The sequence below is a fragment of the Trichechus manatus genome, unplaced genomic scaffold (genome assembly GCF_000243295.1).
Source record: "Trichechus manatus latirostris isolate Lorelei unplaced genomic scaffold, TriManLat1.0 scaffold00053, whole genome shotgun sequence".
Taxonomy (NCBI): Eukaryota; Metazoa; Chordata; class Mammalia; order Sirenia; family Trichechidae; genus Trichechus; species Trichechus manatus.
The window spans coordinates 2,769,872-2,795,701 of NW_004443989.1; the positions used below are offsets into that span (position 1 = coordinate 2,769,872).

Consider the following 25,830-nt stretch of genomic DNA (forward strand, 5'->3'; position numbering starts at 1 on the left):
CCTATGAGGTAGAGGTCAAGTGTATACCCACTTTCCAATTTCTCCATCATTTCTGACACTAGTCACGCCCCTCATGGTACTCTTTTTTCTCTGCTGGGTTCGACAATTTGCTACAATGTCTCACAGAGCTTAGCGGCTGTACTTACAGTTATGTGGTTTATTAGGGTAGAAGGTACAACTCAGGAGTAATCAGACATGAACAGGTTACAACTCAAGATCAATGTCAGGGGGAGCCACATGGAAAAGGTCTAGAAGGTTCCCGGAAGGAACAGCACTTCCCTCCCTTCAGCAATCAAGAAGACCTCCTCCAGAATAGCCCTCGGAGTAGAAATGCCCCCTACTGGGGCCATGTGCTGATGCGACTCTAGGGGTGGAAATGCCCCCTGGTGGTGCAGCCCTCATCGCGGAATTGCCCTCTGCCATCTTCTGGCCGACTGGGCTCTGTCATTCTGGGCCGGCCTCTGCCCTCGGCTGCCTCTGGCTCTGCTCCTTTCTGCTCTCTTCTCAGCTCACGGGCTCCAGGGCTTTTACAAGGCAATTCATGTGCTCCTTTGTCAGTTACCCGAGACCAGGCGCCCCAAGGGTCATTTACTTGGGAAATTCCCCAAGATGTTTTTCCAAAAACTAAGGGCAAAAGACCACAACTCCTCAGAGGTGCTCGGGTTAGTTAGAAGGAAAAAAATCCCCCAAGTTTTTATTTTTTATTTTCCTTCCAAAAAACCAGAGCAAAAGGCCACACACATAAGTGAACTCACCGCACCACAGCCTCCCAGGCCCATCCAAAGCTGATAACCTCGCCTGCAGGTTCAGAGACCTGTTCACGCTCTAGTTCTACTCATTCTTATCTCCGAAAGGGATGCAGATGAGTCTAGGACTACTTACCTGTTTCCTTTCCCAACATTGAGAATTGCCTATGAGCCAAGCCCCGACCACCTCCCTTCTCAGAAAATCCCCTTCAGCAGGCAGCTGTCCATGAGGGCCCACCCCTAGGAACTGCTGATTGGACCACAGATAAACACCTGACCAAGATGGGCCAAGCAACTCTCTCTCCCTCCCTAGAATTGGAACTTTGACGCTAACCAACCTCTTTTGGGTGCTCAAAAGTTAGGTGGAGTGCAGAAGGGCCTTTCTATAGGGAGAATGTAGCAGATGTGCAGAGAGAAAAGCAACGGAGGAGGCAGGAGAATGAATCTCCATCCCCAGCTTCATACTCTTAAGACCAGACCCCGAGGCCAGCTTGTATTTCATGCCCTTAATATACATTTTTAGAGGAGCCCTAGTGGTGCAGTGGTTAAAAGCACCTGGCTGCTAACCGAAAGATCAGTGGTTGGAACCCACCAGCCTCTCCATGAGAGAAAAATGCAGCAATCTGCTTCTGTAAAGATTTACAACCTTGGACACCCTGTGGGGGCAGTTCTACTCTGTTCTATAGGGTCGCTATGAGGGAATCCACTGGACGGCAATGCGTTAATATACACTTTTATTCTTGCAATAAAGGAACAGAAACCTAAAGGCAGAGTGTTTTTATGTCCAAAGAATCCCAGGCTAAGATACTAGGAAATCAACATATTCCTTACGGAACCTCTGCTTTCCTGGAAAGACTCATCTAATCTCAGATGGCCAGGCCCAACTTGACAACGATCCTGAGTTTTCAAGCAGAGTAGAGGATTTCAAACTGGGGTTCCTGAATCCCCACCGGGAGCCCATGAAGGCAGCAATGTGGCCCATGAGCCATTCCCATTACTGCAAAGACCTATAGGATTACCACCATGTAAGGTTTTTCTCTGCTTTTGACTGAATACACATCAATGCCATTTGTGGACCCATGGTCGACATTTAGAACATTACTGCCCTACAGTAGCTATAGAGGGTTCCGATTTTTTTTTTTTTTTAAAAAAAAGGAATCTACAGAATGACAAATGCATCTTCCAGAACTTGACTTTTTATGGGGGAAATTAGTAAAGGGGTCCTTTGAAACTAAATTAAATAAGTCAGGACTTCAATACTTCAGACAAGCATCTTTCAAAACTGCCACACACAATGCTAGTTCCATGAGATGGCTGATTAAAAAGCAGGTTCCATGTTCAAATAAGTTTGGAGGATATGATGCACCATCCTTGGTGGTCCCACGTAGGTCACAATACATATTAGCACATAAAGGCTCTGAGATGGACCATAGAAAAACGAAATGTTTTAACTTTAATTCCAAGGGTGGTAGTGGCAAGAGAGGCCTATACCGTAATAACAAAGTTATTCTGAAACCAATCAAGGCTTGCATGATGTCAAGGTCAAAGTTTTAATATATATAATGCTGATCAAGGCCAAATACGGCAGAGTATTTACTCTGTGCCAGGTACTTTCCATGTGTTATTTAATACTTAGCGCATGTCTTTGAGGGATTATCCCTATTTTACAGATGCAGAAATTGTGTATTCTTTTTAGTGCTACTGCAAATCTTGCTGATAACTGTATTAAATGGGGCTTTCACTGGAGTGATTTAACACTGATTTATCTTCACTATCACATAATTTCCCGCGTGCCAACTGTGCACACTGACACTTAACACATTACAAGGTATTAAGGAAATGCACCATCTATTATTTTTAAAATGCTCTTGAGATGACAATCTTTATCTCTGAGTCGGGAAAGGTTGTACGATTACCTTCCAAAACCAAACTACAGAATCATTTGTTTTTAGAACTGGCGTGATGCTTGGAGTCAAGTTCATGAGAAGTCAAAGCTCCGGTGTTCTAGATGCCAATCAGATTATATTGTGTTTTCTTCTAGACCTTATTCAACACCACTCAGAAAAAGATGACCAAGAAGGAGAGGACACCTGGGCTTATACTACACGTGCTGACGTTAAAAACGGGGCGGGCTCTTGACGTTGGAAGGGGAGAGCAGACTGACTAGGAGTGATAGGATGTCTATCTAGAAATATCTTCATGACTATAATATCAGAACATATTATATCTTAACTGCTTTGTGCCTGAGTTTCCTCATCTGTAAAGTGGGGATTAAAATATCTGCCCTTCTACTTGTAGTAAGGATCAGAGATGGCAAAGGGCCTGTTAGCCAGGAGACTCTCAATCAATGGTAGCACCATCATCATTGATTATGAGGCTTTGGACCACCTCCAAAGGGCAGAGGTGGGGGAAACATCAATGGACTCTAACCCCACAAAAGTTTTCTCTAACTCCTGACAAATTGGTGCAGCCAAAGGTGACCAGAAGCAATGCTAAATATCATCTCTCCTTTAAGTATAAAAAATCTGATTCTCATGTAATGGTAGTCTCTGTAATGCCAAGTTGGAGGGAAAAAAATCATCAGCTTGAGACTAAACTATTTTCTGAAATCCCCTTTTCTGAAATGGTAGTGGGAATAGTAGTATTAGTATCACCACCTGTCTAACTTGTGAATCAGCATCAGCCCAACACATACCTCCACTCTCCAACCTCTTTACCAATTCTGACACCAGTCGTCTCTCCTACGGCACTCTACTTCTCTACTGGGTTTGATAATCTGTTGCAATGGCCCCACAGAACTCACAGACTATACTTACTGTTAAGTAGTTTATTAAGGAATAGGGTACAAATCGGGATTAGGATCAATAGGCTACAACTCAGTATCAGGATCAGGAAGCATGCAGGCAAAGTCTCCTTTCTTACTGCAGGACAGCTCTCTCAGCTCCTCTCAACTGTGCAGTCTTCCTCTCAGACCCCGATGACAGGCTCCTCTAGGCCGCCTCAGGACAGGCTCCTCTTGGCCCTGCCGTCTGTTGCTGCTGGCTCTGCCATCAGGGCCCTTCCGGGCTTCTTGCTGTCTTCTGTGTTATAGTCCTTGACCAGTGTTACAGCTCTTTTGGAAGCTTCCTTGCCTCCTCTCTCTCTACTTCTTGTCCTGCTTTCTTCCTTCTGATTCTTTCTGCCGCTTCTCTTACTGTTTCTGTCTGGCCAAACCTCTGTGGGGCTGGTCATATGTGTGTGGGGGTGTGGGTGTATACACACACACACACACACCCCCAACTCATTGTCAATTTCAAGGTTCAGCCCCCTCCCAGCGGGGGCCACAAACTGACCAATTCTCTCTCAGATAGGCCATAGACACTTCATTTGCATAGGAAAGGAGGCTGGGCTACAACTCACCTTATTTGCATAGTCTATTGACCAATCCCTGGAAGGTGCTTTCCTGGAAAGACTCATCCAATCTCAGATGACCAGGCCCAACTTGACAATGATCCTGAATTATACCAATCACAGGGCAGGCTGCAGTCCAGGGCCAGACAAAAGGTATCAAAACCAAGTTGTTTACAGCTTACCCAGGAAATGTCAATCAACCCGGACAAAAGTAACCATCTGGGGTAAAAAACTAGGGCAAAGCTAACTCCTCAAGGGTTAGGGGAAAAATTTCTCAAACTGTTTTTCCAAAGAACCAAGGCAAAAGGCCACATAAAGGAACTTACTCACTTACACCTGAGAAGTGGCAATGAGTAACTAAAATTTGGACATGTTTAATGAAATATACCCATGTTTCCAGTTGCCATTGAGTTGACTCCAAGTCTTGGAGACCCCATGTGTATCAGAGTAGAACCGTGCTCCATAGGGTCTTCTTTGGCTGATTTTTCAAATTTCAATGACTGGTTTTTTGGGTTAGAAGCCAAGCACATTAACTGTTTACACCACTTAGGGGCCCCATGCATGTTTTAGTAACCAATATATGTATCTGTAATGAAAAAAATGATATTAAATATTATAGTTCAAAGCCCAAGAAAATAAATGTTCTAAATCTTGACCATGGATCTCAGTTTATATTTGAGGCATCATGCATGGGCCCCTTTTTCTACACTTTCCTGTTCATTTTGGTGATCTTTGCAGAAACTGAGCCCCAGAAGATCTCAGTTTCCATCTCCCCAATATCCCGGGCATGGTTACATGCGCCGGTATTCTGGTTCCAAATTTATGCCTCTGGTACCTCTGTTAAAAATATTTTCCAATTTCAGAAAATAAAACGTTGCTAATGAGCAAATAATAGATTTTGGTCTGGCCTTCAGAATATTTTCCTTGAAAATAATTATCTTTCAATTAATGTGATAATCTGGCATTAATTTAAAACAATCACTTGTTTTACCAATATTCATAAATGTCATTAATTCACTAAACATTGTATTGTATGCCTATTATGAGCTATGTTCATTGTGCTTGCAATTTTTAGAATATACGGATTTTTATTTTATTGGAATGTTTTGGGGTATGTTTGTTTAGGTTTATACCCCAGTACTACATACCATTTTGCCCCAAGATCCACACCAAGTTCTCCTTCGTATTAATGAACCTCAAGTCTAAACGCTCAGGACTCAGGTGGATGCTGACATTTATATTGATGTCTATGATAAATTTCATCTCCACGTTCACACAATGTATCATTTTTCAAATGTAAAGATTTTATTGTATAGAGCCTTGTTTCTACATAGAATTCTATAGCCCTATTCATATCTCATATTAACAGGTTAATATTTAAAGTTGGAAAGACAGACAAGGAAATATACAATTAGAAAACTCCCCTAATATATAATGCTTGTCTTCAATTTGACAAACATGAGACAGGGTTTGACACAAAAGCCTTTTCAAAAAAGCTGCATTTCCAGGTTCAAATCCACCGGACCTAAGAAGGAGATGACTGATTTTTATTTGATATTAATCACAAATTTATTTTTCCCCTTAAAAAATTAATTAAAAACGTTAGATGGAATAAATATTTCAGGCGACCAGCAGCAAAATGGGAAAATACCATGTGTTGGGAGTTTTAGTGCCCTCTGAGTACAGAAATTTATTTGCAGCAAGCAGAAAATAGACAGCAAGCATAACAATACAGCAGAGTCCCCCTAGTAAAATTATTTATCAAGCTAACAAGGGAGGGATCCTTCTAGTAACAACAAGCCAGTAAGGAAAAGACATGGCTTTATATTTTACCTTTGGGTTAGCAGACCAGTAAAAACGCCAACTGACAAGCACTTCACATAAACATTTCTTTCTAAATGAGCTTCCTTGTTAGGAGAAAAGAAAAAAACGTCTTCCAAGCTAAGGAGCTCTATAGCTCACAGACAGAGAATTCTAGCACGCACACTCTGCCTCTTTAGTGCAAAAACAATATAACCGGGGAAAAAAGAAATAAGGTAGTGTGAATTCCGAGTGGGAGTTTAAAAAATAAATTAGAAGTTCATTAAAGAAAATGTGCTTACTTTATCAGGGCATCGTCATAGTTGGCTGTTTACCAAAAAAGTCACTGTTTTGTAAAATGTTTTTTCCGGGCTAACATTAACAGCCTCTGGAACAAAGTACGTACGTATATATTCATATATACGAATATATATATACGAATATATATGTACTGACACTGCCTGTACCGCACAAGCCTCATTGCTATATTTTTTCAAATCTTTATTTTATGAGCAAAACCCCAGAGTTGGTTTTTACAGTTTAGTTTAACAATACCCAACTTTGATTATAAATTACAAGTCACTTTACTGCAGCTTGCAAAAGCAAACAAAACAAAGAAATCTGGAATCAAAACCTCCCAATGACCTGATCCCAATTAAATTTTAAAGAAATAGTAAAAAGGTTCAGTCTCAGAGTAACTGTGTCCTCAATAGCCCTGCAAATAACTCCCGATGAATTTACAATGAAATCCCACACTAGGATCTCATCTTTCCTAAAGTGGAAGTCTGACCGGTTAACCGTGGCAAACTTCGGAAGGTGCCTTTTTATTGTGGAAGGAAATGATGCCGCAAAGGAGGGAGGGAGTTTGAATGACACTGTCAAATGTTGAGCATAGACAGACAGAGACACTTTGCGGGAACCACTTTCCCCTGACCCCCCACTGATGCCTTAGAAAATAAAAGTTTCTCAGCAACAGCCCTGGAAGGCTTTTCATTACTGCTATCAGCCAGATGAAATAAAATTGGACAAAAATATATAAACAAATACTTCATTTCTTTTTCTGCCTTCTGGAACAGGGTGACATTTCACCACGCCTCGGTAAAAGCTCCAACTTCTGGCTGAACAAATGACTCCTCCCGCACTCGAGCAGGAACCAAGCTGTAGCCTGAACTTTCCTTCTCCGGTCAAGGCTCAAACTCTCCAACTCAACTCCTACCATCTCAGTTTGGGAGCTGGGTGTGAATTGTGGTATTATTTGTCTGTAAATCTGCAGAGATGGTTTATTGCACATAATCACTGCCCCTTTTTACCCCTTGGTCTGGGGTCTTATCAGAGTCCCTGGGTGTTGCAAAAGGTTACAGACGTGCTTGACTACTAGCCCAAATGTTGGCAGTTCGAACCCACCCAGAGGCCAGAGGCACCCTTGGAAGACCGCCTGGCAATCTGCCTCCTAAAGGTCACAGCCTTGAAAACCCTACGGAACAGTTCTACTCCGCTCATATGGGGTCGCCATGAGTCGGAATCGACTCCACAGCAACTAACAACAAAGGGTCTTGTCGGGATGATACTGAGCAAAGATCAAAGCAAACAGAGGTAAAGTTCTAAATAATCAGGGTCTCCAAACTTCATTAATGATGCTAGTTCAGGCCATGGGGCCTAGAATGTTTAGAACGCACCGAATTTCCACCAACTATGTTATCACCCACAGCCGCGGGGGGACAGATTTTGAAAGCAGCAGTTATGAAGGTTCTGATACTTGGCTCCCCTGGATCCATGGAAGTGGGGAGAACACTCAGCATATGGGAAGGCAACGAGTCCAGGAGAAGAACGAGATGCCAAGGGACCCCATTGCCTTGTGAATCTGCAGCTGGCTGCTAGTGAGGAAAGCGGCTGGGAGACCTTGCCCTGGGTAACAGAGCAGCCCTCGGCTTCCGGAAATCCTGTCCCTATCACAAAATCTCTGTCCCTCCCTATGCAGGTGAACCCAGACTCGAACTTCCACACAGGCGTGTGACAGCCTGCGCTAGCACCGTGTACTCTGTATTTTCATTCTCCTGGGCAATGGCGAGAAACTGCTTCTGGGTTTTAAAACAAGGAAAAAAAGAAAAATAAAAAAAAATCTGAGGAAACTCAATAACAAAACAGCCTTTGAGATTGGGACGGAACCTCAAGTATGTGCTACCCACTGGAGCAAAGAAGGAGAAAGCAGTGCTTAGCTTAGGTCAGAAAGGTCGGCATGGGTGAAGGAATCCCTGATCGCTCACGACTACCCTTTCTGCTAACAGGACTCTCCAAGCTTCTTTTTCAGCAGACTTCTAAAATGCAACGTGTGATCCCGAACACTGCTAAATATATCAAATGCACCTTAAGATTTTTAAAAAGGATTCTAATCGCTCCAATAAAAAAAAGAGACAAGGGGAGGAACAGAAGGAAGAGAAGTAAAGAAAGTAAACAGGGAATGTCACTCTCCTACCCCAAACGTTCACTCCAGTAAAAGACCTTCATACAAGTTTCATGCCTCATTTTTTGAACATCAGGAATGAACCTCCTTTTAAAATATAAACAAGCCAGAGGCACCACCAGGGCAGTATAGACTCAAGCCCTTTAATTAGCTACCGTGGGTAACAAAAAGTCTCTATTTTGATTAACTTTGATGGGGAGGGGGGAGTGAACCCTGGCGTTAAAATCTCTTTAAATAATTACAGAACCCCAACGCAACTCCCCAGCCAGGCTGGAGGCAAAGAAGAAGAAAAGAAACTTTGTCTGGGGAACCCAATTTAAAGGAGGGGCCACCTCCAGGTCAATTTCTCAGAGCTTCTAGATCAATTCTCACCTCCACTGCCTACCTGGGAGCAAATGAACTTACTGTGCTTTTCAATAGACTGAAATGAGCAAAAAGAAATGGTCGCTGGCTGCACGTGAATAACCGTGTTATCTCCTGAGGTTTGCTGAGTGAAAAGGAAAAGCAAAGCCCTACCGTCTCCTTCGCCTCTCTTTTCTGTCATGGTCATCTCACCAATGATTAAATCGTAGGATGCGTCCCTAGATTCTTAATTAGGTGTTAATATCCTGCAGGAGCTTACACCTGAGGTCACTGCTGTGTGGCCACATTGTCTCCAGTGACAACATCTGTATTTCCCACAGCTGGTTTTATTTTCCCACTCAACACCTGGGACTGCTTCCCCACCTCCTGGTTTGGTATTAGTTCATCTGACCTCATCTAAGTGCTAATGGCTTATTGTATTTCCTGTAGATGCTGGAAAGAGAGGTACATTGGATTTCCCCACTGGTTTACTCTTGTCCCAGTATTTTCTAAATATTGCAAAAAAAAAAAAAAAAAAGGACACCAAGAAAAGAAAGAAAAGAAAACCGACTGCTTAGCTCATTTATTGCTGATAATTTCATCAGGTGCCAGGAAAAACGAAAAAATGCAGACGCAAAACAAAAACTTTACAGTCATTTTTGGATGGAGGAAATAAAAGACTCAGCAAGCGGCAGGTGAAGGAAGTTTAAGCACTGGCATCTGCGAACAGCAATGGTAAATCTGAGTTTTTGGCAGGTGACTGAACGCGGGCTTTGTTAATGAAAGCTCTTTACAGAGGCATCATTTTAAGTAACGAGCGATGCATTTTTGCAGAAATTCCTTCTTTCTTTTTTGCTGAATACATAATGTTTCTTTAAATCCGCCCCTTCAATAGCATCCCAGTGAGTGGACTGAAAATAATGTGAGTTCACTGGCATCATTAGGCTAGTTACCCTGCAAATACTTTGCTATAATTAATTGATTACATCAGCTCAGGAGTGGGCCAGAGCCCATGGAAAGAAAAACATAAGCCGACCACGTATGGAAGAGAGTGCTGTGGTTGTTAGGCAGGGGGGACATGATCTAAAGAAACAACGACAAAAACAATTAGGTGGAGGGGTTTCCGGATAATAAAACACTTCAAACCGAAAACGTCCCCTTATTTTCTTCGTGCCAGTAGATGTGCTGATGTTATTTGCTTGAGACAAGCTCATGAAATCTGTAATGGATTGGTCCAGTGCTGAATCTGCATGCAACACTTTACGATCCTCCTTGCTGTCTTAGGGGCTGGAGGACTTACTCTAAATACTGAGTACTTAGAAGTCCTGAGGTGCCTGCAGTGAAGACAGCAGGGTCAATACCAGCCCCTGTTTTCATCTGAGCTTTTCAGACAGAGGCACCAAGAAATCAGAACTTACTGTCTGTGTTTTCACATGTCCTTTGCATGGGAACACATGATTCACCATTTCAGTTGAAGTACTGTGGTGGGCTCTGCAAGGGAAACATGGTTACGACAACTTTAATTTTACACTTGAGCTCAACAGCCACACGCTCCGTGCGAAGGCACCCACTTGACACTGGGCGTTGGGAAACCACGTATGCATTTTGTTTGTGGATGATTACGGGCAACGCAGGCGGAGAAGAGCTATGCGAAGGAGAAAGAGGACTTCCGAGTACTTTTACTGGGTGTATTTTTGTTTGCTTGTCTGTTCTACCCCCGTTTATAAAATAATAAAGCCTTCCCTACATTTAACAATTTTTTGAATTTATATCATCAGTATAAGTACAGTCAGGATAAAACATGTCCACTCAGCTAGTTGTAAGACTAGGAAAGCAAAATATACAGAGGTGCTGTATATACAAGTTCCATCAGCTTCTCCCATAGGTGACAGGAAAGCCCCAATGGGGCCTCTCCCCTATGTGTTTATCCCACCTGCCCTGCCCCGAGGCAGTTCTGTAAGGCTTGGTTGCATCCGGAGGTGTCTTAGCCAATGTCAGGAACATCTGAAATGGGCAGAGCACAGGCGTGAGCAGGCTAAGGTCCCCCATCACCTTCCGGATCAATCTTTCAGTACGTAAGACGAAAGAACGTGTTTCGAAGGCCTACTTTCATCTTTGGTGCAAACTGTGGGTAATTGCGTTAACGTCTTTCTGACAATTCAAGCTAAGAGACAGCTTCCAAGGCTAATTCAAAAGCATCCTTAGCATTAGGGACAAGTGACAGCATCAGTTCTTTCCATGGACATGATGCTGACATCACACTTTTACCCAGTGATGACAATACTATGGAAAAGTTTACATCCAATGCCAGATTGGGTGACAGGCATAAAAGGCGTACAAGCAGGTGAGATTGTTGACTACGTTAACCTGCGTGTTAGAAGGCCTCTCTTTAGAAGCACACCTTTGGCAAACCACGCATTCTGGTGGATTTGTATACGTTAAGCTGTAACATGCGCTAATGGGAAATGTTAGTCAGGGTCAAGAGACATTGCAGAAGTGGAGAATTTTGTCTTTTCTGACATATCACGTGGGATGAATATTTTGTAATATGCCCAAGAATCAATATAATCTGGACTGTATTTCTGAGAATAAATGAAAGGCAATTAAATGGCTCCCCAAATGGCTTATGACTTAATTCTTATACCCTAGCCTAGAAAAATGCCAGAAATAAGCCACAAAGTGATACATAGTTGAAATTAGTGAGAGAGTCGAAAGCTCACCACTTTTGGCTTCCTCTACTAAAATCTCTTAGCCAAAGTGACTTTCTGAAAATAAACTAAGTCACTCTCCCGAGAGTATCAAGTATTGAGCTTTTCATATATCAGCTTATAATATCTAATATCACAGAGCAACTTCAAGGAATTGCCCTCCTTTTCCCCAAATTCCCCATCTGACCAAATGCCTTTCTCTTCCTTGCTCTCACCTGTCAATCATGTTCACAGCTGAAATTTGATTTCTCTCCCACCCGTAACCTTATATGAAATATTACCAGGGGGGTCAGGACCAGGGTGAACCTTGCCTTAAAAGTTCATTAACTCTTTGCTCAAAATGGATGGGTTTCAACGTAACAAAACCTGCAGGTGGACTTAGATCATCGTATTTAATAGGTGGTTTTCAAGTTGCAGCTATAGACACAGGGGTAAGAAAGAAGGAAAGTACTGGAATTGCATGCACGTAAGACACACAAAATAACCCCAAAGGTATACATTGAGTTAAAATCTATGTATGGGAATTATTAAAGAAAATGTTAATTTTGTATGAGGCTAGGAAAGAAATCATGTTAAATACTCACAGTCCAGTCATTCAAAGTAAGACCCTCATAATAGCAGCGTGCAGAAGTATGTAATTAGATACTAGTTTTGAGCCGTGGGAAAAAGTGAGGTTGTGTTTTCTAACACTCTCAGTTCACTGGCATCTTAAAGTGCCTTCTTTGCAAAGAGTAGTATTTGACAGTGTGACTTTTGCCCCCTTCAGTATCTCTAGAAACCAAAAAATATACATTTCATGCAAATTTCTTAGCAAGCAAAAATATTAATAAAAAAGTCAAACTTAGTTCCATTAGCCAAGAAAGAGGTAATAGGAATACATAAAACTATGACACTAAATAATTATTGGCATAAGAGTGTTAATCTAGCTCTCCAAATGAAAAGGATTCATAATTAAATTCACACTGGGATACTCGTAACTGAAAACCCATTTAAATGGCTGAATTTTTTTTTTTTGAGGGGGGAGGGTGGATGAAAATCAGATTTCTGCCTCTCTCCTGTCTTGTCCCCTACTCTTTTGCCTACACTGAAGTGGGGAGAGACTCCAAAGTCACATTTCGGGGCAGGAGGGGGCACACTGTGCTTTGAAAGTGTACTAAATTTTCCAAATGTGAATATGGAGTGAATTATAAGAGGCTGGAAGTTTGGAATGTTTACGAGGCCCAGGTAGCGCCGGCCAAGGGCTATGGATTAGTTGCACGGATTCACCCAAGTTGTTGACATTCAAGCAGAGGGACCAGCTCTCAGATAAGGCTGAAGATCTGAGATCTACACAAACTGGATGAGCTACTCTATACCCTACCCCTATACTAGGAAATGCAGGAAATAAATGTGTAGTGGTTCTCACATACTGTGCGCGCACCCCGCCTCTTCAGCAGCTAGTAGCAGCATCCACGTTACACATGAAACCCAAATCCGAAAACTACCAAATGAAGGCTTTTCACCCCTAAAGAATTAGCAGCATGCCTGGCTTGCTTTCCCCCTCCTGGAAAACCCACTTAAACAAGCACATGCAAATCAAAAATCAAGATGTACCTCTTTGACTTCGGGCAACAGGATTTTTCACATCACTGATGCAGAGGATTCCCTTGGGTACCTGATTTTGTAAATATATTAAAATAAACAAAGGGTAATTAATAACCACGATGAGTGTTTCAAGGAGAGTTATGTTAATGGCAGCCTAACTGTCTACGTACGAGAAGGGCAGCATTAGACCCGAAGAAGAGTTATTTTCTTCCAATTGCTTTTGCATCATGGCCTCAGCCCTGCCAGGGGAGGGGTGCACATGGAAGGGAATAGCGTGGAATGCAAGGTTACTTCCTCTCGACTCTTGCTACTCCACCAGGGAGCTGAGATAGGATAAACCCCTGAGCCTGGAAGCCTGGATCAGCTCTGAAGCTGCACTAGGCTTTAAGAGAACCAAGTGATTCCGGGTTCACAGAATTTGAATCATCTCTGCTTGGTGTCTCCCAAGTGTTTGCAGACTCCCCATCCCTCAGAGAATGAAACTGGCCCAGCTTTCCCTGGCGATTTACTAGGACACTTTCTCTTCCATCTTCCCCCTCCTCGGTTGTTGGGAACTATTCTGCTGGCATTGCTGACCTTAATTGCAAATGTTCTCTTAACAAAATAGAACCATTTAGATACCACTCCTTTATTTATTAACTTCCTCTCTGTTTGAATTAGTAGCAGGGAGTGCTTAGAACGCTGATATGAAAATGAGGTTGCTTTAAAAAAAAAAAAGAAGTCTTTTAGCTTCACAGTGAATAACAAAGCACAGTAATTCAAAGTAGTTAGCTTTCTATGGTTCAAAAAACCCTTATTGCTATTAGCTGTACTAATGTAAGTGGCAAAATAATTATCATTTACTGTACAGAGTCCAATATTTTCCAGACAGCAGTTTAATAACAAAGCGGACCTGTCATTTCTCCCTATAGTTAGTCACACTATACAAGTTCAGACTGTCAAAATATATTTAAAATCTAATTTAAAACATTGAACATGGTTACAGTAAATCTGCGTACAATAACGGTGATACACTAGTAAGTGAATCTAATTTTTTTCCCAACGCGGATATTCAGTTATTTTTCCTCTAGTCCCCCACAATTTTATTTGCATTTCCTTATACTGGTGTGAATAAATTGACTATACGCATGTACCTGCTGAAACCTGTAGTCTATTGTAATTGAACATAGACTCTTTTCTTAAATTTTTATTCATTAGAACTCTCTGATCATTTCAAATGCCCATTTTCTAAACGATATGACTATTCCCCGTAAACACTCAAACAAATGTGTACCCTTGTATGTGTCAGAGCTGCCCCAGATACATCAAGCGCCTCCTTGATTCATGTGTCATCTTAGAAATGTTTTTAAAACCTGAAGGTATAAACTACTCTTCCTCGTGTATTAAAACCAAAAACCAACCCATTGTTATCAAGTCAAGTTCAACTCATAGAGACCCTATAGGACAGAGTAGATGCCTCATAGGGTTTCCAAGGCTGTAATCTTTACGGAAGCAGACTACCACATCTTTCTCCCATGAAGCAGCTGGTGGGTTCGAACCGGAGACTTTTCGGTTAGCAGCTGAGCACTTAACCACTGTGCCACCAGGGTATATTAGTATACATTAATCTCTTGCCAAACATATCATTTCTAAGCCAAAAAAGAACCAAAAAAATATACTAAAATTATAAAATATGGAAGTGTATTGGTAACATCAGTTGTTCTAGATTTGAAGTTCAGACGCTAATCTTACAGGGAAAAAAAAGATTTCCAAATAAAGTTACTTTTTTTTTTTTTTTTTTAATCTTTAGAAGCAACGGATTCTTTTACAAATGAAAGTGGATAGAGTTTAAAAGCTTAAAAGATTGTGGGGAGAATATTTTTGTTATTGCTTTGAGGTGTTGCAAACACACATTAAGCTTCTACAAGGGATATTTACATGGTCTCATATACTTGTGAGGCATTTTTCAATTTTAGAAAAATATTACAAAGCAATAATTGGCTTTGCAAAATGCCCCTTTACTTTCCTAACCGTCCATTGATAGTCTCCGTTATTTTTGGAGGAAAAGAATCGGGCCTCATTAAATGCGATATCTGGCATCTTGCCTGAAATCTCATAAAGTAGATGTTCTTTTTAGATCACTGGTGTCATTTTCCTCAAGATGACCTCTACTCTCTGGCCACCTGGAAAACCCATCCTGTGAGCAGCGCATTTACTTTCAAAAGGGGGTAGACAAGAGAGATTGTGTTTGCACACCTGAAGAGAGTCCAGAAACCATGGCGGTTTCTCTGTTCTCATCACCTTCACCCTGACTAGTCACTAAGGGAGGCTGATAGGGCAAGGGGGTCTCGCAGGGCAGTGGGAGAGGAGATTCTGGAGCTGAACCCCAATGGTGTGATCCAAGCCAGATATCTGACAGCAGAGCCTCTCATACTTGATCTGTTTACTTAACGATTAAACAGTATTTTTTAAATAGCAGAGGACTGCACACTGATATTCCAGTGAAGATTTTAAAAGGACTCCTTACAGTGCAGTGAAGTAACACGGACACTGTCCCCATGAAAACGTGTGGGAGATTGTGTGCGTGTTTCCGCACTGCCCCAGGTCACACAGAGTCTGGCAAAGGTCTTTTATATGCTAAGATTACTCTCAGACAGAAATTTTGGCCAAGGTTCTACTCATGCCTACCAAAATACAGAGTAGAATGATTGACTCTGTGCCTGTGATCCTTTTTATTTCGTAAAGTGGAAACTACAGATGTATCTTTTAATAGCTTTCCCCCTCTACGATGTCTTACTTTAAAGCGTTCCACAAAAAGAAAAAAAAAAAAAAAGGCTGATTAAAGAATATGTTGGATTCATTGCCTGAAAATGGAAAGACACAAATATCATCTTTTAACAGATTTAATCTTAGAATGGGATTTTTTTTAATCTGACAGTGTAAAAGTGTCTCATGCTAAAATCATTGTTTAAGCTTGAACATATTTATCTGTCTACCAGTGAATCCTTCCCACAGAAAAAAACTGGAGATTTATCTAAGAAGGTGAAATGATAGTTGCTACTCCATGTTCGAGAATCTCAAAAACTGAGGGCCCTAAAAAAAAAAATCAGGTAAAGATGGATCTGGAAAATTAGTAGAGAAAAAAATCAACTGACCGGGAGTTCGTTACCCTTTTTCTCAGAAGGCTCCCAGAGCCGCTCTCCGGTAGGTGGGTGGGTAGGGGGGGAGGGGGTCCCAAGGTGAAGGGCGGAGCCTTCTACGGCCGAATCCGGCTCCTTCCCTCTCTGCGCCCACCCAGGAGCACCGAACTTCAGCTCCACTTTGGCCACGGCACTCCTTTTGGAAAACTTAAACCAAATTTCAATGCAAATCCGAGCTCCCTGCAGGGGCGCGGGCTCCCGGGTGGGCCCCGAGACTGGGGCGCACTGGGTGTGGCCGCTGTGAGCGCCCCCGCGCGCCCAGCAGCGTCTCGGGCATCTCCAAGGGGCGCCGCGTGGCGCTCCTCCCGGAGTGCGCTGACCTCCTTCGGCCGAGCACACAGGACGTCCCCGTGGCCTTTGGCAGCCGCCGGACCCGCCCCCACTGTCCCGGCCTCCTGTCAGTCTGCACCTGCCGCGTGCCTGGCCAGGGCGACCCAGGGGACCCCAGAGAGTGGCGAGCGCACCCAGGCCCACTCAGCTTCAGCCACTGAGCCCAGCGCAGCGATTCCCAGAGCCCCTGGGCCCCGCAGAGCGGGGGTATATAGGAAGGGGGCAGAGGCGGAAGGTAGGGTGTCCCAGGGCTTGGAAGTTGGGGAGGAGACATCCTCAGCATCCTTCCTGCCTTCATCTCCTTCATTCCAGGCTTCAAGACCCCTGCCACCAGAAGCTCCTGCCAGCAACATTCCTGAACCACCTCCTGGCTCTTCTGCTGGGCAGCTCCCCAGACCTCCTCCCCCTCCTCGCCTAGGTCTGCTCAGGGAAGGTCACAAAACAGGGCAGGGGTGACTTATTGGGTCCAGGGCTTCAGCTTCCATGGCCCTCTGGCCTGAGAGCAGTGATCCCTGTGTCTCTCTGATGGCCCTGGGTGACCAGGCATGGGAGCAAGGGGGCCGGAAATTATGGGGAAAATGCAGAAATGAGACGGGGGTCACTTGGTAAGGGGCTGAGGCCCTGTGCTAAGGACCTCACCATTGTTTCTACAAATCCATTGTGAGCTCAGGGAGTGTAGGTGGCTTGTCAGTCACCCTGCCAACAGAGCTTTCCTGGTGGGAAGTGGGGGCCCTGGGGGCAACCTGGAGACCCCCTGAGACTCGGGGTCATAAGCCAAGTTTGGTTTCTGTTAGTAATACTCTTCCTAGCCTATGCACACTGGCTCCTTCTCCTCTGCTGGGCTGGGCCTAGTTGGGGGTGCCTGCTGTCCTGGGATTCTCAGGCCTGCTTTGCTTCTGGAGAACCCACAGAGTAGTCCAGAAATCCACTTCTGCAGGCCCCCAGATGTTGATGAGGTCAATTAGAATCAGGGCAAGTTGTGGTTGCAAAAAGGGTACATACACCCCACCCCGATTTTTCAGGCCAGGGTTCCCTTCCCAGTCTTCCTTGCTGGGGATTCTCAGAGCAGCAGCTTTCATTCCTCCCAGTCCTATAAGGCTGTAGCCTCCCTTGTTTCCTGACCCCGTGGAACCAGCCACCAGCAAAACTGCTCTTTGGAACCTTAGCCTGGAAAGAGGCAAGGTTGGTGATCGAAATATTTAGAAAGAGAAACTCAGAACTACCCCAGCTATGGAGCGCACGCCCAGGCCTGGCCTGGGCCGGGCTGATGGGCGTGGGGACAGATACATGAGAACTATGTATGTCCTCTCTTCTCCCTCCTCTTCCCAAAACTCCGCAGACACCCCTCCCTCATCCTCCCGTCTTGAATTAATGCCCCTTTTTAATTGTAACTAAAGATCCAAGATAAATCAGGGATGAAGGGAAGAATGTGATCTTGCAATCCCAAGTCCAAATTGTGGGGAAAGTTGTTATTTAACAAAAAAGGCAGGAAAGGATATGAATTTTGTTGAGCAGGAGAAGAGGTGCTCAGTGTCGGATCCTTTATGATCTGGGTAAGGAAGTGTGCATTCCAATCATAGCCTCTCTGTGGAAAATGTATTTTGTGAGTTCCGGGTTTTAAGGGTGATATTCTTAAAACTGTCCAACTGAGTGAGAGGCACATTCCTCTAAAGATCTGATTTCTGTGTGCTGTTGATACGCTTTTCCTATGTCAGCCTTTTTAGGAAAACTTACGGAAAACACACAAAGGCCTTTCAAAATCAGACAATAAAAATCTCTAGTGATTAAAAACACACACACACAACTACTGAGGTGGCCATATAAATACTGGCATAGTATCTCTGATTGGCCCAAAATATCACCATAAAACCACAGTTTGATGTATTTATAAATACTCAAAAGTAAAAACACTGACGCTTTCCTCAGCTCTCTAAATCTGGGTTTGTTCCCTACAATTCCTTAAAATTGTTTGCAAAAAGAAATCACATGGGGACGTATTTTAAAGAACGAGCATCAGAAAGCCCTGGTTTGCACCTGGCCTGTGTGTCCCCTGGGTCTGACTTTGCCAGTGGGTAGGCGACATTCAGGCTGGAAGCTGGGCTCATTCCCTGGACTGGTCTCCCCCATCTTGCCTTGGAAGGCCTCCTCACCACCCTCTTGAATCCCACGTCTCACATCCTATAGCCAGTGCAGGGAATGGGGAGCATGGGTTCTGCTACGCCTTCAGGCAGAGCAATCTGATTTTAGTTTTTTGTTTTCTCTCTAAAGGGTGAAGATGCTGCCACGAGGACTGAGGACTGTCCTCCTTTATGCCCTAACCATTAGGAGGCAGCCTGGGAGCCTGGAATTCTCTCACCCTGTTCCTACCCCCACTAGAGCAAAATGCCAGACAGAGCTGGGTTTGTTCAGGAGTGGGGCAGAGCAACCCTTGAACAGAATTCCCCTTTTCTGGGGCTGTTTGATGTCTGCATTTTGGAAATTTATATCAAAAAGCAGTGGTATCAGAAGGTGGATTAAGGCCCCTGCTGTTTTTCGACAAGGCAAAAACAAACATGCAGATCCAGGTTCTCCATGCTGGTCCTTGGTCCACCTCCCTTGTGACCACTGTATGCCTTGCCTTGGCCCTGGGACGTCTGTTTTAGATTGAGGATGGGCTAAGAGTGGAGACAGACTGGAGTTTTCTTATTTGCCTGCAAGCAGCAAGGGAAGCATGGACCCTGCAGTATTCATTCAGGATCCTGAGGTATAATCAGAGGGGGTTAAAGGGATAGCCTATCACTGCAGATAAAGCTTCCCAAAAAACTAACACATTGATTTCTTCAAAGGAAGGGCCAAATTATTTTTTTAAAAAAATTAAATGAAAGTGACTTTCAGTGGGGAGATACGCAAATCAGCAATCCGAAGCTGGTGAGCCTGACTTGCTATTCCCCCCTTACTGTACGTTTATTCTAGGAGAGTGAAGGCCTGAGCTTGGTTGTGTGGTGTTTTTTTTTTAACTAGCACAGAAATCGGGAAATCAGACGGCTGAAGGTTGTCACTCACTTATTTTCGTCTTCCAACCTGTCTCAGTCTTTAACTACCGACAGGCAAGAAATAGAGATACCCGTGTGAGATGCAGACTTTTAGATACATTGATTGGCCTCGCCTACCCGAGGAGCGCATTTCATAAAGCTTAGCATGTGTGAATACGGAAGTTAGTCTGAACATAAACAACAGCAGCAGCCACAGCAAAAGCCTCCAGTGTACTCGGGAACCATCCAATGTGTCATAAGAAACGTCAGTTATTTGGACAAGGAAATGTCGGGAATGCAGCGACGTAGACAGCTGCGTGCCATGTTTGTGAGGGTGGCTACTACTCACTCTCTTTCAGGAGTAAAGCTGGTGGAAGAGCAAGGGGAGGTTCAATTGAGAACGTAAGTATCTAGAATTATTACACTAAATTAAAAAAAAAAAAAAAACAGGGGTAAAGGCAGAAGGAGCATTATGGGTTCAGTAATAGATGGATCATTTGCCATTGGGGAAGGAGCCCTGGTGATGCAGAGGTTAAGAGCACGAAAGGTCAGCTGTTCGAGCCCACAAGCTGCTCTGAGGGAGAAAGACTTGGCAGTCTGCTTCTGTAAGGATTCCAGCCTTGGAAATCCTATGGGGCAGTTCTACTCTGTCCTCTAGGGTCACTACGAGTCAGAATCGACTTGATGGCAACGGGTTTGGTTACCAGTGGGATGCGTGTGTTTAAAGGGGGCCCAGAGGGTGCTGGTATTGCAGCAGATAGATCTGATATCTAGACATCATTTCCTCTCTGAGATCAGGAAGTAGGACCTCTGCTTATTTGGTGTCAATATATTCCTGTGTGAAATACATTGTAAACAATTATTACATGGTTTTTTGAACAAGGAAGCATGCAAGAAGCACGGAAATTAAAGGGAGGTGGTTTTGTGAGTGCTTGGGAGCATAAAATGGAAAAAAATAAAAAAAAGCACACACAAGGGTGTGTATTTAACTTTGTATTTTGCCACACACTGTTTTCATTTACAGCTACATCTGATTAATGAACACGTTTGACATTACTAATAAAAACAATGCTATCTGGGGCCTATGAGAAAATCAGGATGTTCAGGCTCAGCTAAAGCTTCTGCCGGTGACATCTGTTTGGGGAGGGGGAGTCTGATATTTTTTCTTCTCAGTAAAATTATCTGCCAGAGAAACAATGATGCATGAAAAAGTACTATTTAGAGTGTGCACATCTACATATGCTTTGAAAGTACTAACTGTTATCTTACGGGAACTTTCCTTCACATATATATATATAAATTTGTCATTTCAGTGGATTTGTAAAACGAATATTACAGGTTGAAAACAAATCATACCTATGCAGTTGTGCAAATTGTAAAGCCGGAAGCCAGGAGTTCACTTTCCTATGCATCTGTATTTAAGACCTTCAGACAAGAGCCATGGTTAATTAGTCTGGAGGTTATACATTTAATCACCTTCTTCTCTAACACAGTAATTTTTCTTTTAAAAGGAGACAGAACAGAGGGGTCAGGTAAGCTGTTCTCCACTAATAATACTAATCTATTTTTTAATGTACAGCTCTCACATAAATTTCACTTTGTGAACACACTGGTAAGTACACGTTGCTGGGGCTTCCAAAATGTGCGTATCCCACTGATGACGCCACTTGCGAGGGGGCTCAGTTCTGTAACTGGAATGAAAGGAATTTTAACACTATTTAGACAAAGACTCAAATCGGTGTAAAGGGAAAGCTAGATTTTCTTATACGATTTCTTTGTTTAATTTAGAGACTTATTTGTAATGAATGGCATCTATGCAGGATTTAGGATTTCTTCGTAAAAAAGCATGCATTTATTGGTCCACCACTCAAACTCCATTCCAAAGTTTTTACTAATCGTTATTTCTCAAAATGCCTTTCACCAGGGGTTATTCTAACCTTCTCTTAAAGCCAGCCACTAAAAACCCATTTTTGCCAGCACTTCTCCACTTTGCCTTCTAATGTGATGGGGCCCAAACCTGTTTAATTAGTACTAAATTGCCTTGTAGCTTCCTATCAAAATGCTTAATTGTTGCACAACTGCATTTTTCCCTCAGTACAAGCCCTATTTCTCATGCAACAGCTACAAGATGTGAGTCCTGAATGCCACTTTTATTTTGAGAATGTGTTTGCCTAAATTTTTTTCATCTGATACTGAGCTTTTTACAAGTGATTTCTTCATTTCTGTTTCTTCAGGGGGAGACTACGCATCTCCTAGCTGTGATCAGAGGGGGGAAAACATCTCTGAAGCAGAGGACAGCTAACTTCCAGCACACAGACGTAGGTTTACAATTAAGACTTCGGTTAAGGAAAATTAAGTGTGGAGTCAGGAGCCATTATCCGAACTGGCACAGAAAGGAAGGTCGGCCTGTGGAGGGTATGTACACTGTCTTCGGGTTCTGTGAAAAAGCGGAAGGAAGACAAGATGATAAACTGGCCAGAACTCATCAGCACCAAGCACAACCTGTTTTCTTCAAAATAAGGCCTTCGTTTAGCGTTGCAAAATTATCTTTATTTTTTTTTTTAAAAAAAGCCAAAAAAAAAAAAAAAAAGAAAATCATCACGTTTGGCTATATTTTCAAGACAGTGCTGGCTTTGTCTCACATTCCTATTAGCATTCTAGGGGAAGCTGACTAACTGTAAACTGCAGGAATTTGTAACATTAGTTGCATGGATTTGTGTCATTTTAAAATAGGTCAATGCTTGGAAGTCTTGTTAGTGAAGGCAACTCAAGGCTTTCCCAATGATCTAGTTAGCCCCCATGCACAGCCAATTTTGGGGTAAATATCAATAAATCAAAGCACAGAATATATTCCACAAAGGCATTATTTTTCTACTTATATATCTGGGGCTGAAGCACTCTGAAATCGTTACCAGCTTGTCTCTAAGTACAGAAGCCCTCCACTAAATGTTCACAGAGATATACGATTTGCTAACACAGTTACAACCAGATATGTACTTGGAGTTATATCTAAGCGAGGGTGGATTTTCTTTTTCCTATTTAAGACAAGTGACCTACAAAGTTTTTTAAAAAAAAAAAAACACACAACTTTGATTTGTCCAAAGTGTGTATGTTATACCTCGTCAGGCCTTGGTAACAAGAAAATCACAGTGTGTAAAGGAAGAAGGCAAAATAATCGATTGTAGCCAAAAAGGCAAAAATTGTTTATCTGTACCATTAAATGCGTATTTGCCCCAGCCAGCTCTGATGTGCTTGCTGTATTTCACTCTCTCATGTCTATCTAGATGGGCGTGCTTCTGTAGCAGAAGCTTAGGGCGATATCGAGAAGGCCCAGTTCCTCTGTTTATTTCACCAGAGGGCAATGACGGTTCAACTCATTTGGAAACCGAAAACTTTGGGGGGAAAAAAATTGAGAGGTCCTAATTTACAACTATATTAAATATTGCTAATTACTAAAAAAGGCCAGCCTCCCCACCTCACAAAACAGCCTAAGCTTCACCCTGAATTAGTTCCTCCCTTTTCCTCCTGGAGAGAAAGGATGCAGTTTACACTTGGAATGCGATTGTTGGACCCAGTTAAACTGTACGCTAAGAAACTGAGTACAGAATCAAAAAAAAAAAAAAAATGCAGTTTATTATTGTAGATTATTCTTTCTCTTGATATAACCAGAATTGAAAATGAAAGAAAAGCACATAGGAACATCACGCGTGGTTAGTTAGTAACTCAAGATATAAAACAATTTTGCACAGCAAAATATGTAAAAGAAAAGTAACTGACAAGATTTTTTTATATTTATTGTGGTAAGATTTACTTTTCATTTTTTTTTTTTTTGTAAAGACAGGATGTCAGTCCCTGAAAATAACATTTACTGATTATTGCCTTTAAAACTGTGGATTTTTTTTTTAAGTTACAGAAAATCCAGTTCTGCACCACAATACAACTGTAAAAAAATCTGCATCATCTTAAAACTGTGCAGTAATGCCATTTTTATAACTGCATAAATTTTATTAGCGTTCTAAACAGTTTTGCCATTTTTTTGTATTATATGCTTGCAGGTTATATCTTAGTGCAATTCAGTCCCAAATACTTTAATTTTGAAAAAAAAAAACATACATTTTGAATGTAAAATACCCCTACAGATATAAACAGGGTGATTCCCCTTTTAATACTTTGGTTTTCAATACAGTCAGTGATATAGCAAAGACTACACATACCCAACTTATATTTAAGTTGCAAGCACATGCTGTATAAGCTACTTTTTTTTAAACAGTCCCCTTGCAAACTCTACCCCCCTTAACATCACAACAGTAAACAATTGAGTGCACCAATCTTTTAAAAAATCTACAGCTAAACAGACCTAACTCTTCCAAATTTATCTATAACATTCCTTTATCTGTAGCATACATTTTAACTGAGCTAACAGATTATTAAAAACTAGAATTAAATTATATACTAGAAACCCATAGCATTCCGTATTTGACAATGACCAAAAGCAAAAAAAAAAAAAAATTAATAATAATAATAAAACAAACCAAAAATAACGGGGTGGATTTTCTTTTTAAAAATAAATTTTAGACTGCTTTAGGCAACAGCACAATTTTAGTCCCCAAAGTAGGGTGTCATTCTTATTAAAAAGAAAACATTAAGAGTTCTTTGATTTCGCCATGTTAAATGTTTAACCCATTCTGGCATCTTTGACAGGGGATGCCTCAGTGCATTTACAATGGGAGGCTGAACTTCTGAGTAGCTCAAAGCAGTTTTGGAGCAGATGCAAACTTTCATGGGAGGAAGGCTCTAGGGTTGCACTTTTTTGTTCTGAACTCAAAAAAGTCATGAGGCAATAAAACAAAAGTATGAATACCATGCCATAAGTCTTTGAACATCCATTTCCAAGCCAAAAGGAAAAAAAAACAAAGAAAAAAATAATTATACCATACATGGCCAGCATGCAGGCTTTTTTTTTTTATTAATATAATGTCTCTTTACCATAAAGTCTTTGAAACAGTTTAGTTCATTGTTGCTAAGACAAAGTAGCAAGCATAATAATGCATGAGATGAGAATGAGTTTTTTTGTTTTTTTTTTTAAATGACAGACTAAACTCTCAGATTTGGCATCCTAAGGCCAAAACTCACAAGTCACACCCAGAAGGTTGATGCAAGCTTGATTGTGGCAGGTTCATGAGGATATTTTTTTCTTTCTATTTTAGCATAACAATGCTAAAAAAAAAAAACCCGATGGAACTCAGCACGCTGCAAGTCTATATAACGTTTCACATTTTTTTTTTCCTTTGCAAGCTCAATCTCACATGAAGAACTCAGGAGGAGAAAAAAAAAAAAAAAAAACCTTTGCTTTTTATTTTCCTTTTATCTAGGAGGAGATGGAGGGGGAGGAGGTGTGGGTGGTGAAGGATGGGAAAAAGGGGCAACACAGCAAGCTCCAAAAAATAAAATAAAAAAAAAATCCAAACAGAATAACACACATACAGAAAATGAACACCAGTTCACGAACTGAAAAAGAAAAAATATAGGTGAATGATGCAGGCTTCAAAGGTGAGTAATGTTTCACACGAAGAACTCTGCTGAGATCTTTGAACATTGTGCAAGTCCGGGGGAGGGGGTGTAAAAAAAATCAAGCTAGCAAATTATGGAGAATTTCAGTGTGGCAATCCATGAGCCAGACACCCACTCCCTCCCCAACTCAAAACAGCCACCACCACAAACTCAGGATAGGGTCGCGTGCGTGTGTGTGCGTGTGCGTGCGTGGGTGTGCGTGTGTATGTGTGTAGGGGGCAAAGGGGGGGCAAATTCAGTAGGGGAGGGGGCGAGGTGGTGGCGAGCGTGGCTCTGGAAATAGCAAGCCCACACCCGAGTCGGACCCCCACGGAGCACTTATCAATGTGGCTAGCTGGGATCGCGTGTCAGACTCACATGAAAAACTCGGGAGAGGACGGGTTGTCGCTGCTGGAGCCGTTTTCTCGGAAGCCGCTGCTCACCAACTTCTCGTATTTCTCCTTGTACGCGTCCCTCTCGCGCATCAGCCTGGAGATCTCCTGCTTGAGGTGGTCGACCTGCTGCAGCAGCTGGTTCTTCTCGGACTCCAGGACGTGTCTCTGCTGCACCCTCTTGAAGCGGCAGGACTGGGCATAGCCGCGGTTTTTCAGGGTCCGCCTCTTCTGCTTCAGCCGGATCACCTCCTCCTTGCTGACCCCGCGCAGCTGCCGGTTCAGCTCGCGCACCGACATGGTCACCAGCTGCTCGTCGGAGAAGCGGTCGTCGAAG

At 42.6% G+C, this 25,830-nt stretch overlaps 1 protein-coding gene and 1 long non-coding RNA gene across 2 annotated transcripts; one reads left to right on the forward strand and one right to left on the reverse strand.

Annotated features, from left to right (window-relative positions):
• Nucleotides 1-17,240: 17,240 nt before the first annotated feature.
• Nucleotides 17,241-24,070, forward strand: LOC111820853 (uncharacterized). The gene is made up of 2 exons (XR_002824345.1): nucleotides 17,241-19,953; nucleotides 21,786-24,070. It is a non-coding gene; the product is annotated as an uncharacterized LOC111820853 (long non-coding RNA).
• MAF (MAF bZIP transcription factor) lies at nucleotides 21,865-25,820 on the reverse strand. The gene is made up of 2 exons (XM_004377778.2): nucleotides 25,480-25,820; nucleotides 21,865-21,988 (listed from the first exon to the last, which is right to left on the reverse strand). The coding sequence occupies exons 1-2, from the start codon at nucleotides 25,791-25,793 to the stop codon at nucleotides 21,916-21,918; spliced, it is 387 nt and encodes a 128-aa protein (XP_004377835.2). The 5' UTR covers nucleotides 25,794-25,820; the 3' UTR covers nucleotides 21,865-21,915.
• Nucleotides 25,821-25,830: the final 10 nt, after the last annotated feature.